General features: G+C 50.0%; 3 protein-coding genes across 9 annotated transcripts; 1 reads left to right on the forward strand and 2 right to left on the reverse strand.

Moving 5' to 3' along the window:
- Nucleotides 1–681: 681 nt before the first annotated feature.
- Nucleotides 682–2829, reverse strand: MBLAC1 (metallo-beta-lactamase domain containing 1). 2 transcript variants are annotated; one of them, XM_045819277.1, is made up of 2 exons: nucleotides 2087–2829; nucleotides 682–1757 (listed from the first exon to the last, which is right to left on the reverse strand). In XM_045819277.1, the coding sequence occupies exon 2, from the start codon at nucleotides 1738–1740 to the stop codon at nucleotides 928–930; it is 813 nt and encodes a 270-aa protein (XP_045675233.1). In that variant the 5' UTR covers nucleotides 1741–1757; nucleotides 2087–2829; the 3' UTR covers nucleotides 682–927. The 2 variants fall into 2 exon arrangements, with proteins under 2 accessions (XP_045675233.1, XP_045675232.1); XM_045819276.1 differs by having other exon boundaries at nucleotides 1923–2829.
- Nucleotides 2830–2972: 143 nt separating this feature from the next.
- CNPY4 (canopy FGF signaling regulator 4) lies at nucleotides 2973–6695 on the reverse strand. Its single transcript, XM_045819278.1, has 6 exons — nucleotides 6469–6695; nucleotides 4435–4561; nucleotides 4241–4337; nucleotides 3895–4017; nucleotides 3284–3401; nucleotides 2973–3191 (listed from the first exon to the last, which is right to left on the reverse strand). Exons 1-6 carry the CDS (start codon nucleotides 6581–6583, stop codon nucleotides 3031–3033), a joined length of 741 nt encoding a protein of 246 aa, XP_045675234.1. The 5' UTR covers nucleotides 6584–6695; the 3' UTR covers nucleotides 2973–3030.
- Nucleotides 6696–6743: 48 nt separating this feature from the next.
- On the forward strand, nucleotides 6744–15368 carry TAF6 (TATA-box binding protein associated factor 6). Of its 6 annotated transcripts, none has more exons than XM_045819274.1 (15): nucleotides 6744–6816; nucleotides 10485–10699; nucleotides 10802–10888; nucleotides 11022–11175; nucleotides 11388–11444; nucleotides 11545–11664; nucleotides 11899–12044; nucleotides 12151–12228; nucleotides 12338–12439; nucleotides 12544–12726; nucleotides 13024–13098; nucleotides 13232–13357; nucleotides 13906–14079; nucleotides 14343–14540; nucleotides 14835–15368. In XM_045819274.1, exons 2-15 carry the CDS (start codon nucleotides 10544–10546, stop codon nucleotides 15213–15215), a joined length of 2037 nt encoding a protein of 678 aa, XP_045675230.1. In that variant the 5' UTR covers nucleotides 6744–6816; nucleotides 10485–10543; the 3' UTR covers nucleotides 15216–15368. The 6 variants fall into 6 exon arrangements, with proteins under 6 accessions (XP_045675230.1, XP_045675229.1, XP_045675225.1 ...); XM_045819273.1 differs by lacking the exon at nucleotides 6744–6816 and adding an exon at nucleotides 6850–6993; XM_045819269.1 differs by lacking the exon at nucleotides 6744–6816 and adding an exon at nucleotides 6860–7014.
- The last annotated feature ends 114 nt before the right edge of the window (nucleotides 15369–15482 follow it).

Here is a 15482-nt window from a genome sequence, read left to right on the forward strand (position 1 = left end):
TGTGTTCATCACGTTAGTCAACACTGCTGTGAGTCTGTGAATGGCAGAGACTGGGTCTCTCTCCAGGTGAACCGGCTCCTCCGAGTTGCCTTTGCTGACCTCTGTGTGGCCTTTATAGACACCTGGGAGATGACCTCAAGCCTACCCCTGCCCAATAGCATCCTTTTTATTTGCTGTCCCAGTACCTGGAATACCCCTCTCCCAGATCCTTATACAGCCACCTTTCTCCTCATTCAATTCACTGATTAAACATTATCTCCCTGACCATTCTCCCACCCCACAGCCCTAACCCCTTTTCAGCCTACTTTTTTCTTATATCACTAACCACAACCTGTAATTATTTGGTTTACTACTATTTCTGTTGTCGTTTACTCCTTTTTCAATAGAATGTAATATCCACGAGGGACAGGGAGTTTAACTTGTTCACAGTTGTAGCCCAGTAACCTAGAGCAATGCTTGACACACTGCAGGAGTTAAAGTATGTATTGAATGAATTAATGAATGAATAAAGTCAGGTGACTACGGTGTTACTTCTACTCCCTGCACCTTTTCTCAACAACCTGCATCCCATGAGAAATAGGCAACTGGCCAAAAAGTGTCTCTCTCTGCTTTTGCTGATTACATCTACATGACTGTCATTATTCATGCTTCATATTTACATTAGGGCAGTACGACTTTCAATGTAGTTTCCTATTTTTATTTGGGACAACTCTTCCAAGAACACTCTCCCATTTTATTAATGAAGCCCCCAGAGGTGGCACGCATTTTGATCCAGTCCTTGGTACTAGTTCGCAAAAAGTGATATTGGTGAGAGCACCCTATCCTCGCTGGAAAACCAGCCTCCCGGCTCTGGCTGACTAGGGTCCTCCATATCCTAGACGTGAGTTCTTTGGCTGGGGAGTTGGAGGGCCCAGTCTCTCCCAGAGCTTATCCCTGCATTGTGGGATCCTCATTTCCGACCATGGGACCCTGCCAGCTGTTCCCTGGACCCTTTGTTTCTGGGTTCCAGGCTTCCCTGACCACCCTGAAGGGGGCTCCGTGACCAGGCACGACCACGTCGGCAGTGCCTAGGATTCTCTTCCGGCTCCGCTCCTGAGCCACTGGGTCTTCACTCAGGGCCTGCCACGAGTCCCCATCCCCATCGCGTTCAAACACATCGCCCACCACCGCTACGGTGCCCAGAGTCGTGCCCGCCACCACCACGCTCACGTCCCGCTGGCCCCCATGGCCTGGCGTGGCCCACACCTCGAGTCCTGGCCCCAGCCTTAGAGGCTGTTCCTCACTTAGCCCGTGGGGGAGGTAGCGGCCCCCGGGAAGGCAGAAGTCGTGCGAGACCAACAGAGCTGCTCCTGGAAACAGCCCCAGGTTCCCGATATGATCCGAGTGTCCGTGGGTCCCCACCACCAAAGTCACGTCTGCGGGGGCCACGCCCTGCCCTGCCAGGGCCCCGAGGAGCGCCTCCCGAGACCAGGGGCCTCCAGTGTCGACGAGGATGGGGCCACGAGCTGCCTCCTCCAGCGTGGTCTTCGCCTTGCCGCCCTCGGGTGGGGGCTGTCGGTGGCTGACCTGGCCCCGGGCCCGGGGCAGGACAAGGGTCACAGAGCCATCGGCGCGCACAGTGTCACCAACCCCTTCGGGTTCTGCGTAGCCCTGCAGTAGAACCACAACGGAGTAGGGGTCGCCAGGCACCCGCAGAGGTGGCTCCCCATGCAGCGGCTCTGTTCTCACTAGACCGCTCATGACCGGAGAGGAACGAGCTGGGGAAAGAAAGTGGGGCTGTGTAACACTAGCCAGGCCCTTGGGGTTTCCCACACGTCTGACCGCCCCCAAGTGGCATCTCCGAGACTCGGTTCTTTCCCACCCCCTCGCACTCTTAAGGTGCTATCGCCCTCAAACCCCTTCCGAAGATGGTATCTCCCAACCTTTTCTTCCACCTGACACTGCGCGCCCTTCAATGTCTTCAGCCCCTGCCTTGCTCCTCTTGCATGGTAGGTCCACTCATCACCCTCCAAAGGAGGTCTTTTAGTTCCTTCACTGCAGCCGAAGCTACTACCTCCAACCCAATTTTACACCTCTTAGATCTTGCCTCATTCTGGGGAAAGAATGGAAATCAGCAAAGCGCGGGATTTTGGCCTTTCCGAGCTGCCGTAAGCCCCAGTACGGTGGCCGAGAGGACACCACAGTGAATTTTATTCCTAGCGCATTTTCTGGCACACGCGGACAGGGGCAACACAGATCCAAGACTAGGAACTGTGCTCAGCCCGAGTATCCCTGCCAGCTTCTTTGGGCTACATTACAAAGCACCATTAGCTCCTAACAGGACAGAGGCCAACAGCCTTATTCTCCGGAAGGGGCGCTGCCACATCAGCTGGCTAGGAAGAGTGCACCGCAGTTGTTTGAAACTTCAGACTCAGCTTTTTCTTTTTTTAAGTTTACTAGCGCTATAGAAAATGTGGCACCTGTGACTATGTAGTAGGTTCTCGGTGAAATTAATATGAAGTAAACCAAGTACCCCACCTAACATCAGCTTTACCCCATCCCCATCCTTGGTCAGTTTGTTGGCATGTAGCCTCCTGGACGCTGGTGGTGTATGTATATAAGTCGTAGATGATGCCCTTTTGGCTTCCTTGCTGTAAGGGTCTAAAAAAGGCAAAGTGCCCTTCCCAAGGCCCACAACTCCTATGTCATTGTTGATCTCTGGGTAGGTTGGGAGTAGTAGAAGTATTTAAAGGGAAAAGCCTTCAACACTGTCTCCACACACACCTACAATTAAGGGGCTAGAAGGCAGGCAGAGGGCTCATCTGTTGGGGTAACGTGATCACCTACTGTTCACACCTCTCTCCCCATAGCCAAACCATGCAGTACCATCAGGATCCTAGCTGAGACCAGATGAGAGAGAACAATTACAAGCTCTGGGGTGGGTCACACACACACACACACACACACCCTTAAAGCTGTAGAGCAGGGAGAGCTCAGACTTCAGAGTGTTCTTTATGACCCCTGTTTTTTGTGGATACTCAAAAGCAAGGGTCAAAGATCCTCTGGGTCATGCTTGGGGTGGCCTGGTATGTTAGTCATCTCTTCTTCCTTTTCCTTCTCTTCCTCCTCTTGATCTTGCTCCTTCTCCCCTCCTGTCTTTTCTTGCCCATCTGTGATCTTCTCATTTCCAGTCCAAGTTTCCTGTAGACATGCTAGGTTGGGTGATAGAAAACAATTTAGACACTGGTCCTGGGGGTAGAGGATTTTGTAGCCTGGCAGGAAAGGAGCCAGCCCCGACACTTACCAGTTTCAGCAGCTGGGAGCACATGACCTTCACAGAGAAAACGCTGTAGGGGCTGCTCCTGATGGTGGAAGTACCAGTCTCCCACGACGTCTTCAAACTCCTCCAGCATTGTTTCACACTGGGCAAGTGGAAGGGTCAGAAGGGTATCTGCTCTGCTGGGCTTTGGAAACCCTCCTCTTTGCTCTTTACTCCCTGTCTCCCGAGCCCACCTTGGAGAAGCAGGTAGCCAGGAAGTTAAACTTGGCCTACTAGATGTGCGATCCTCATTCATTCAATAAACATTTGTTAGCACCTACTCTATGGAGTAGGTTATTAAACTCTGAGTCTCAGCTTCTGGTCTATCAGATGGGAAATGGGAATCAGGTTGTTGTGAGTGTAAAATGAGGCAGCAGCTGAAATGTGTGTGGCCCTGAATTTGTACATAGTAGGTACTCAATAAGTGGTAGTGCATATTATTAGCCTCCATTATTACTTCTTGATATGCTCCTGGGTGCACCTCAGTCAATGAGTCCTCATTCTGCCCCCTTCTCCCTGCTCAGAGCTATACTTCTCTATGATCTAGCCCCCTTTTGAGTTCTCTTCTCACCACCCTGGGCTGTATCTTATCCTACCTGCTTCTTGAGGAAAGTGACCTCCACACTGGGCTCGTCCCACAGTTCCAGAGGGATCCCCAGATCCACCTTCACCCCCTTCTGCACCAGGCCTTTCAGTGTTGCCATGGTCTCACTCTGCCCCTGAGAGATGAGAATTTGGAATCAGCCCGGTCCACACCCCCACTTCCTCCTTCCCATATCTGCCACATCAATTTTGTAAACTACTGGAGACTGAGAGGTGAGTTTCATGAAGGTGAGATGAGGGAATCTAAAGATGAGAAGGGGACACTCTAGAGCTGGGGAAGATAGGCCCCAGAGGATACAGGTCTGAGAAGTGGAATCCTGCCCTGGGGAAGAGTCTGACCTTGGCATATCTCAGTGAGCCCTTGCGTTCAGCATGAACACTATAATCCAGGATCTGCTCACATACATTCTCCAGGGCCTCTTCTAGCCTTGTCTCTCTGTGGGAAGAGGGGAAACAAAGATTCCCTGAATACTGTACAAGCTCCCAGAGCTTTTTGGGGGCTGGAAGGTGGAGGAGCACCAAGAAGGACTCACGAAATGCTGTAAGGGACATTTCTCTTCCTCTTGCCTGTGTCCAGCACCTGCCCCAGTTCCAGCACCTCTCCAGATCGGCTAGTACGTCTCAGCACTTCCTGTAGCTCCAGGCTCAGCAGCTTACACACTAGATATCCAAGGGGATGTGAGAGATAAACATGCCAGCAACTCATTCAGCAAATGAACAAAGGCAGCAGAGCGTGGTGGTTACAAGTGCAGACTCTGGAGCCAGCCTGGCAGGTTTGCAGTCCTGACTCAGCCACTTAGTAGCTATGTAACAATCCTGCTGTGCCTTGATTTCTTCACCTATAAAATGGAGATAATAATAGTATCACCTCATAGGGGTGTGGTGAGGATTAAACTAAGTCTATGCAAAACCCTTAGTTAGTATAGTGCCTGTACATAGTAAGCACTACATAAGTCTTTACTGTTGTTTTGCAATTATTTGTTGAGCTCTTTCTGGATGAACAACAGCAATACAGAAAGCATTAAGACCCAACATCCCTATCCATGGGCCATTGCCAATGTAGGTGGGGACAGATAAAAAGATGGCAATATGGTGTGACAGATCCTATACTAGGGGGTTTAAGACAAAAAGACAATCTCATTAGGAAATGCAAAATTCACTCAATGGTTACATATTGACTTCCTGCTAGCCTGAGATTTTCTTAAGGATGAGCACTGCATCTGTTTCACCACTGTCTTTCCAGCACCTAGCATGTGACATGGCACATTATGGGTCCCAAGAAAGGGACTGGCCTATACTGAAGTGCCAAGTGAATTAAACACAGGAGCAAGTAACAAAAATGCTTAAAATGTACCAGGCACTATGCAAAGACCTGGGAGACCCAGGTATTCTCTTTCCCTGCAAAGGCTTACAAGACAGTGGGAGGTGACAGATAAGAAAGACTTCCAAAGGAGGTAACAGTTAAACTGGATCTTGAAGAACCACATGCAGAAGGGAAAGGGTTATTCCAGGCAAAGGAAAAATAACCTGCAAAGGCACAGAGATGTAAGAGGATACGACAGGTTCACTGACCACTGAGAAAGTTCAGTGTGATTCAAGCATGAGCACTTTGGGAATGGGAGTTGGGTTAGGGAAATGTAAAGGGTGCATAAAACAAAGATACATTTGCTCTGCCCTAAAAACATGTTGGCTGTATTCTGATTACTGCAGGAGACCTGCACAGATGTTAAAATAAGGACTGACAAGATTGGGTCTTGTTTAGAAAAATTGACAGAGGTGTAGGGAGAACCGTGAGGACGCAAGTGAAAGGAGAGGAGAAATTAGGACCAAGTCTTGAGGAATAGTGATACTGAAATTCAGGTTAAGAGAAAAAGAATCCCGGGAAGAAATTAAAGTCAGGAAAGCAACAAACTAGGGAACCAGAGCACTCAATGGCCACCTTTTAAGTGCCTTCTCCCAGCTGGGCTCCGCACATAATAATGCAGCCACAGAAGATGCCTCTTGCTGTAAAATCCATACCGTACACACCCTTTGAAAAGCCTGCGTGGCCTACTCTTTCATTTATGAGCTTCAAAAGCTGATTTACTCATCCCTGAACCCCCTCAGAAGGGCGCAGGACCTATAATTTGGGAGTGTCTGTGCCGAGGTGGGGCAAAAGAAGTCCACAAGGTATGAGCCTCACACACCGCTCCTGCAGGATCTCCAGATTTAGGTCTAGTGACATGGGGAAAACACACACACACACACACACACACACACACACACACACACACACACTGAAGATGCTCAGTAGAGTGGGTGGCCCAGCGCATATCCCCTGAACTACAATTCCCACAAACCACAGGAGCCCAAGCCAGTCAGAAAAGGCGGGCTCTCTCAGTATGTCTCGTGGGAATTGTAGTGCCATAGTTTGGGGTAATGCTATAGGGTCCCTCCCTTCATCCCATTCGGTTTCCCTCAGGTCTTCAAGGAGAGCGAGTAACCAACCCATCAAGGTCAATTTGGTCCGGCCCAGACAAAGGAGGTGGAGCAGAGGGATGCTAATAGGGACTACTCCCTTCAGATACCTTCGCATTTGCTGGGCAAGCGTTCTGTGTCATCGTCTTCCTTCGGCGTCCCAGGCGAAGCTGGGACGTACACAGTCAAAAAGGAAAGCAACATTCCCAACCGCACAGGTCCCATGACAAGGTGCAGTCCACAACCAACACCCCTCGCCTTCAAACCAACTTGGGGAAGGGAGCGGGCCCTTTTAATTCCGAGGGAGTAGGCGGCAACTTTAACCCAGCAAGGGAGGCGCACGCGCAGTGCCGGCCCCAAAAGGCGTGGGGCTACCGAGAGCTCAGGCCTTTCCCCGCCTCGGTTTTGTGGCGCCTCCCGAAGGTCCTGGCCGCCGGGTAGAGAAGGAATAAGCAGAAGTAATTGCAGCAAAAGTGCTTGCTCCTTACACATACATTGAAACAGTGTTTTTATATCGTTTGAGGCCGTGAATCTAGAGGACTTATTCCGGCTCCGAGAAGGGGTAGTGATCACTCCCAGTCTCTGCCAGGACCTGCTCCTGGAAGGGGCGGGGCCAACATGGCGCCGAGCGCCGGGTGAGCGGCGCTTTGGCGGCGGTGAGAGTTTCTTCCTGCGCCCGGCGCTTCCCTGGCAGGGGAGGGTCGAGTGGTACACGGACTAGACCCCTTGACGGGCCTGTGTGGGGACCCGGAGGAGGACGGTTGGTTGTATGTCCGTACGCGTGGGAACTCTGTGTTTGCATTGGAGGGATGTTGGGGGATGAAGTGGGCTCTGCTCTTTTCGCGCTGGTCCCATTACCTAGGGACCTTCGACCCATTAACCTGTCGGGGGAACTACACACGTATAGCTCAAGTTAACCTTCTCCTGCGAAGTCTTTCTGCCGACTCCACTGATCTGAGGGGCTGTTTTCTGGCAGAGGGTACCGCAGGGTGTTGAAGGATTAGTAGGAGTTCTGCAGGACACTGGGACACGATTGCTTGTATACCCGGCTTCAGGCACAGAGTATGTGTTGAATAAATGTGTTCCCTGCAACTGAGATTTACAAAAGAGAGGGAGAACTGGGATAGTTTGAGAAGAACCAACTTCTCTTTCTCCATCTTCTCACCCCTCCAGCACGACCCCACCCGCCCCCACCTACACCCCACAGTCAACCCTAAACACTTTTGACATTAGTTTTCCTAATGCCAGCTTCAAGCGTGCTACTTTCCTATTGTCCGCCAAGCAGATTCCAAGCTTGGGTTCTTGTTCCTTTTGATACTTGTAGTATGGAATATGTATTGAGCACCTACATCTCTAAACCTCAGTTCATTCATTTATTCAACAGATATGTATTGAGTATCTACAGTGTCTCAGGCAACAGTCAGCAGTCTTTGAATACATCAGTGAACATAACTGACAAAGATCTCTGTCAACACGGTGCAGGACGGGGAGATGTGGTGATAAACGATAAGAAATGGTTATATATGTTAGATGTTAAAAGCCATGGATGGGGAAGAGTGGGGGTGGAGTGTGGTATTAAATAGGATGGTGGGAATAGGCAGCTAGGTTGACACCTGGGGAAGAGCATTCCAAGCAGAAGGAACAGCAAAGGCCATAAAGCAAGAGCATGCCTGTAAGGTTTGAACAGCAAGGAGGACAATGGGGCTGGATCAAGTTGGAAGAATGAAGCAAAGGAGATCAGAGATGTAATGCAGAGGACCTTGTAGACCATAATAAGAATTTTACTCAGTTGTGAATGGGGAGCCATTATGGGGTTTGAGCAGAGAAATTACCCAATTTGATTTATAACTGGACAGAATCACTCTGGTTGCTCTGTTGGAAGTAGATGTAAAGAGCAAAGTTGAAAGCAGGAAGAGCTTATCAGGGGGCTATTGAAGTTATCTGGGTGACAGATGATGGGGACCTGCAGTGAGAATGAAGGAATCAGGTTGCATCACCTAGTGGATTTGATGTGAGGGTTCACATAAAGAATGAGCTCCTGGATGGAGGATGTCTCTATGAAGACAAGGAAGACAGAGGCTGGAGCAGGTGAGGGGGTAAGAGATCAGGGGTTCAGTTTTAGTGGAGATTAAACAGTTTGATATACAAGCCTGAAGCGAAGAAGAGCACTCTGGGTTGGGGATATAAATTTGGCTGTCATCAGCCTATAAGCAATATTGAAAACAGAGGTCACCAAGTGAATACGTGTAGTTAGAGAAGAAAACTAAGACTGAGCCCAGGATTTTCCAACATTAAGCAGGTGAAAAGAAGAGGAAGAACCAGTATTGGAAACAGAGGTAACAGCCATTGAGGTAGGTGGAAAGCCAGGTTTTCCTGGTTGGTGCCACAGTGGAGTGAAAGTTTTCAGAAGGTAGTAGTCAGCTATGCTATGTGCTGCTTTGAGGTTAAAGAAGACAACAGAGAATGGGCTTTGGATTTGGCGATGTGACCTTGAGAGGTTTCAGGGACCTAGTGGGGTTAAAAGCCTGATTGGAGTAGGTTCCAGAGAGATGAAAAGAATTAGAAACAAGTTTAGGAAAACTTTTTCAGGGAGTTTTATTGCAAGGAGGAGCCAAAATATGGGGTATGTCATGTAGAGGAAATGAAAAGATTTTTTAAAATGTATAATTTGATGAAATACATATAACATAAAACTCGCTATCTTAAACCATTTTTAAATGTAGTTTAGTGGCATTAAATACATTCACATTGTGTAACCATCACCACCAACCAGCTCCAGAATTCATGGTTTTTGTTTTGTTTTTTTAATTTATTTTTAGAGTGAGTGAGAGGAACATCAATGTGTGGTTGCCTGTTGCGCACCCCTCCACCAGGGACTGATCTGCAACCCAGGCATGTGCCCTGACTGGGAATCAAATCAGCAACCATTAGGTTTGCAGGCTGGCTCTCAATCCACTGAGCCACATCAGCCAGGGCCAGAATTCTTCGTATTACAAAGCTGAAATTCTATACCTATTAAACAATAGCTCCCCATCACCCTTCCTCCAGCCCCTGGCAACCACCATTCTACTTTCTGACTTGAGTTTGACTACTTTATAAGACCCTCACACAAGTGGATTCATATATTTGTTCTTTTGTGACTGGTTTATTTCACTCAGTATAATGTCCTTAGGGTTCATCTGTGTTGTGGCATGTGTCAGAATTTCCTTCCTTTTTAAGGCTGAATAATATTTCATTGTGTATATATATATTACTTTTTTTAAGATAGGAGAAATAACAGCATTTTGTAAGCTGATGGAAAATGATCTAGTAGGTTGAGAAACTAATGACGCAGGGAGATGGGAGAAATGCTGGAGCAATACTGGAGGTGGCAATATATATATGAACATTTTTTCTATAGTAACCGGTGCTGCTTGGTGGGTAGATGTGGTGGGAGTCTGTAGGTCCCTTCTGATGGCTGAACGTGAGGAAGGAGAAAATGTGGCACAAAGGACAGAGGGAGATTGAGTGCATTGAGGTATAATGTGCTTGTCTGGCAGCATTGAGGGCCCATTTGAAGTTTATGGCCATGTATTTAAAGTGGGAATCAGTCATGAAGGTTGTGGGTTTTTCTCATCACATTGAACTATACAGGTATATAGGCTCAGGGTGGGAGAGTTGTAGTTAACCAATATTGTATTTGTGTCAGTCATGAATGATGATGCAAAAAGGGGCAAGAAAGATGAAGGTATGAGGGAAAGATCTTAGGAAAAAAGTGTTTTCCACATTTCACAGAGAAGAAACCGAAACCAGAGAAAATTTAAGTAATCCGCCCAAGTAAACAACCAGGTAGTGCTAGGTCTGGGATTTAAATTAAGGGCTGAGATCGTTCCACCATACCTCACTTGTACAGTGCCTGGCATAGAATCACAGCTCAGTAAGTTATGTTGAATTGGATGGGATTGCTACCTCCTTGTGTACCCAGCACCGACTCATGTGGGGATGGACAGAAGACACCCAGGAGTTCCTTCCCTCCTCATATCCTTATTGTCCTCCATTTGTTGTGGTCTCTACTGACCAGGTAGCCCCTTTTCTTTGGGTCTAACATTTCATTTTATTTCTTCTGCCCACCCCAACCCTCTGCCAGGATTTGCATCTCTCCACCCTGGGGCACCATCCTTTGGGGGAGGGCGGAGGGGCTCTAGAATGGCTGAGGAAAAGAAGCTGAAGCTCAGCAATACTGTGCTGCCCTCGGAGTCAATGAAAGTGGTGGCTGAGTCAATGGGCATTGCCCAGATTCAGGAGGAAACCTGCCAGCTGCTGACAGATGAGGTCAGCTACCGCATCAAGGAGATTGCACAGGTAACCTGGCCCCTCTGCCCAGCCCAGTATTGTACTGAGGATGATGCCCAGGCCCCCTTCTTCCTCAGGATCTCAGGCTGACATTTGTTCTCCCACCTACAGGATGCCTTAAAGTTCATGCACATGGGGAAGCGGCAGAAGCTCACCACAAGTGACATTGACTACGCGCTGAAGCTAAAGAATGTTGAGGTGATTGGAACACACATGACTGAGATGGGAGGGTGGGTGAGAGCAGTCGTCTCAGATACTGCATTTGCCTTCAGTCATGCCTCTGTGGGCTCCCTTCTTATCTTGGTGTCTCTCTCTCTCTCTCCTGATATAGCCACTCTATGGCTTCCATGCTCAAGAGTTCATTCCTTTCCGGTTCGCCTCTGGTGGCGGCCGGGAGCTTTACTTCTATGAAGAGAAGGAGGTTGACCTGAGTGATATCATCAATACCCCTCTGCCCCGGGTGCCCCTGGATGTCTGCCTCAAAGGTTGGGGGAAAGGAGAGCAGGGTGGCGGGGGAGGAGGGAAAGGAGGAGCAATGCTTATAGGCTTGAGGAAGTTCACAAGGATGAAACCCTCAGTGTAAGATTCCTGGTGAGTTGCAGGAGTGGGAACAGAAATGGAAGCATATTCTGTAGTGTGGAGTGGCTCCCTAATGTCCATGTCCAGCAGTTCAACTTGACACCTTCCTTTCTCACAGCTCATTGGTTGAGCATTGAAGGCTGCCAGCCAGCTATCCCAGAGAATCCGCCCCCAGGTAACCCCCTGTTCAGACCCCACCCCTCTCTATCTCACTCTCCCTTCTTCCTCTACATCTACCACTCTCGTCACTCCTGTTGTGACTACTTTCCCACCAGCTCCCAAAGAGCAGCAGAAGGCTGAGGCCACAGAACCCCTGAAGTCAGCAAAACCAGGCCAGGAGGAAGATGGACCCTTGAAAGGCAAAGGTCAAGGGGCCACACCAGCTGATGGCAAAGGTCAGTACTGCTGGGCCAGTACTCTTCTGGCTCTTGCCCCAAAGCCAGATGGTCATGTCTGAAGTAGGTGAGGTCAGGCTGAGAGCTCAGGTCAGACCACCCCAGAAGGGATCAGCCAACCTAAGGGAAACTGGGTCTCCCTGGGTAGGGAAGTGGAGGAGGGTCAAGATTTGTCTGGTACCAAGGCCTCTTCTGGAGCTTTCTTTTTCAAACCCATCTTGCTATTCCACACAGGGAAAGAGAAGAAGGCACCACCCCTGCTGGAGGGGGGCCCTTTGCGACTAAAACCCCGAAGTATCCACGAATTATCTGTGGAGCAGCAGCTGTACTACAAGGAGATCACTGAAGCCTGTGTGGGGTCATGTGAAGCCAAGAGAGCAGTGGGTCCCACCATCCTGCCATAACCCCAAGACTCCTTCTCTTGGGGATTCCACAAATTCTCCCATGGTATCTGCCCCCACCTCACTCATTCCCCTCCTCCCACAGGAAGCCCTTCAGAGCATCGCAACAGACCCAGGGCTCTATCAGATGCTGCCACGATTCAGCACCTTCATCTCAGAGGGGGTGAGAGGATTCAGGAAGGCCAGGCCCTAGGATGAGGTTCCAGGGGGTGAGGAGGTGGCAGGGGGTGCTCATCTAAAGGGTTTCCCTGCCCTATCACTTCTTCCTGCAGGTCCGTGTGAACGTGGTGCAGAACAACCTGGCCCTGCTTATCTATTTGATGCGCATGGTGAAGGCACTGATGGATAACCCTACACTGTATCTAGAAAAATATGTGAGTGGCCTTGCCCACCCACCTCTCATCCCAGGGTTTGGACACCTCACTGCTACCAACAGGAAGCTATTTATCAGTTAGCTGACTCGCCACTTCTCCCTTAGGTGCATGAATTGATTCCAGCTGTGATGACCTGCATTGTGAGCAGACAGCTGTGCCTGCGGCCAGATGTGGACAACCACTGGGCACTCCGAGACTTTGCTGCCCGCCTAGTGGCCCAGATCTGCAAGCATTTTAGCACAACCACTAACAACATCCAGTCCCGGATCACTAAGACCTTCACCAAGGTGAGCCAGGAGAACAAAGAGCACAGGCCCTTTTACATCTCCACTTCAGGGCTGTTGACAGGACAGTGAGAGCTCTACCCACACCGGTGGTGAGTCAGTTGTGGCTGAGGAAAATGACACTAAAAACAAGGGGCAAAAGTGACACTGAGAACAAAGGGCAGGGGGACTACAATTTGAGCCACATGTATCTGTAATGTCTTAATGATCTATAAGGAAAGTGTATTTATGAAAAACTTGGGCCCTTACCAATTACCCTTCCAGCCCTATTATCTGGATTTATTTTCTGTCCCCTTACAGAGCTGGGTGGACGAGAAGACTCCATGGACTACACGTTATGGCTCCATCGCAGGCCTGGCGGAGCTGGGACATGATGTCAGGCCCTGGGAGAAGCACTGGGGGAGGGAGGCATCATGAAGTCATAGTGGGCAACAACCCCCTCCTTGCATCTGCTTGGGAGATCCTGTGGTGACCCCAGGGCCCCAGCTTCTCCCTTCCTTTTAAACAGGTGATTAAGACTCTGATTCTGCCACGGCTGCAGCAGGAGGGGGAGCGGATACGCAGTGTCCTGGATGGCCCTGTGTTGAGCAACATTGACCGAATTGGAGCTGACCACGTGCAGAGCCTCCTCCTGGTGACCAGAGCCCCTGTTCTCTCCCTGCTTCTTCCCACTAATCCTCTCCCCACCCCCCAACACACATAGGTACAATGTTTAGCAAGCATGTGGTATTGTTTATTCACTTATCCTATCTGTGCCTCATACGTTCAGAGCACACCTCAGAGCACAATGCTATTTTGCAGCTGTAAAGACTGAGGCACAAAGGAGTTAAGTAAGAAATAAGAGGTCTTAACTTTCAATCTGTGATTACTAGACTGCACTGCCCCTGATGCTTCTGCATCACTATGGCCCATTCTGTGTAAGGCAAATGCCTACACGCACCAAAACTACCCCTCAGATATTACCAGGGAATTCAGCATATTCTCTGTTCACACCAGTTGGTGTTTGTGTCTTTTTACAAAGAAAAAACACAGCATTCCTTGTACACACTGCTTTCCAAGCAATTTGGCCTCCAATAAGAACATACTGAAATGATGTATAATATCCTTTTTTGTGCCTTCACCACACTTCTGAGAGTCCCAGCCCTCTTTCTACCTGGCTTTGTTTTTGCCTTCTCTCTGCAGAAGCACTGTGCCCCTGTTCTAGCAAAGCTGCGCCCTCCACCTGACAATCAGGATGCCTACAGGGCAGAATTTGGGTCCCTCGGACCCCTCCTCTGTTCCCATGTGGTAAAGGCCCGGGCCCAAGCTGCGCTGCAGGCTCAGCAGGTCAACAGGACCACTCTGACCATCACTCAGGTCAGTGACAGTGCCGGGAGGAGAAGGGCAACCCAATGGAGAGGAGAAATAAGGTAAAATGAACAAAAATGAAGGGTGGGGGGTGGGGACAGAGCCCTGGTTTGTATCAGGGTGGGAATCACAAGCAAAAATTGTGTAAAACCCAGGGCCCTCTGACTCAAAGTCTTGGAGGGAGCTAGGCCCCCAACCCCAGTGAGGCCCACTGAGGGCCAAGAAAAGTCCTTCTTTTTCTTATGTTATTTTCTTGTCTCTTCTTCCTACAGCCCCGGCCCACACTGACCCTCTCGCAGGCCCCTCAGCCTGGCCCTCGGACCCCTGGCTTGCTGAAGGTCCCTGGCTCCATTGCATTGCCTGTCCAGACGCTGGTGTCTGCACGAGCTGCTGCCCCACCTCAGCCTTCCCCTCCTCCAACCAAGTTTATTGTAATGTCATCGTCCTCCAGCGCCTCATCTACCCAACAGGTACTTGGAGCCCTGTGGGGCCAGAGATGGTGGGGAGTATGTCACCATGCCATCCGGAGGTGCCTGGGATTACCTTAGAGCACTCTGTGGGGCCCCAGAGTAGAGGCGAGTCACCTGTGGGCCCAAACACAGGAAGTGCTAGAAGGAGCACTTCCCAGGGGCCCACAAGGCTGTAGCTTTTCCCCCGAGCTAAATCAGAGAATTATTTGGTTGGACCAAGTGAGGTATTCCTCCAGGCCTGGGGAGCAGGGAGGACACAACGCAACAGGCATGGCTTTTCGGTTCTTCTCCCAGGTCCTGTCCCTCAGCACTTCAGCCCCTGGCTCAGGCTCCACTACCACCTCTCCTGTTACTACCACAGTCCCCAGTGTGCAGCCCATTGTCAAGCTGGTCTCCACTGCCACAGCTGCACCCCCCAGCACTGCTCCCTCTGTTCCTGGCAGTGTCCAGAAGTACATAGTGGTCTCTCTTCCCCCAACAGGGGATGGCAAAGGAGGCCCCACCTCCCATCCTTCCCCAGCCCCATCCCAATCATCAGCCCCCTCCCCACTTGGGAGCAGTGCCCTATGTGGGGGAAAACAGGAAGCTGGAGATAGTCCTCCTCCAGCTCCAGGGACTCCAAAAGCTAATGGCTCCCAGCCCCCTGGATCTAGCTCTCCTCAGCCTGTACCTTGACACTGTCACACATCTGCCAACGTTCTCTCCTCCAGATTCCCTCTCTACACACACACACTGGGTGGAAGGAAGTAATCACCTGCTTCCCTCACCTTAACTTTCTTTATAGATATTGTACAGCCAGCTCCTCAGAATAAAAGTTTGATTTATAAATTCTGATTCATCTCAGTCCTTCCTGCGTCCAATACCATAGGAGGGTCTAACCTATTGAGTCCTCATGGTCTCTAGGACTTGGGATTCTTTCAGCCAGACCCATGGCCACAGGCC

The sequence above is a fragment of the Phyllostomus hastatus genome, unplaced genomic scaffold (genome assembly GCF_019186645.2).
Source record: "Phyllostomus hastatus isolate PE091 unplaced genomic scaffold, TTU_PhHast_1.1 phas_scaffold_385, whole genome shotgun sequence".
Classification (NCBI taxonomy): domain Eukaryota; kingdom Metazoa; phylum Chordata; class Mammalia; order Chiroptera; family Phyllostomidae; genus Phyllostomus; species Phyllostomus hastatus.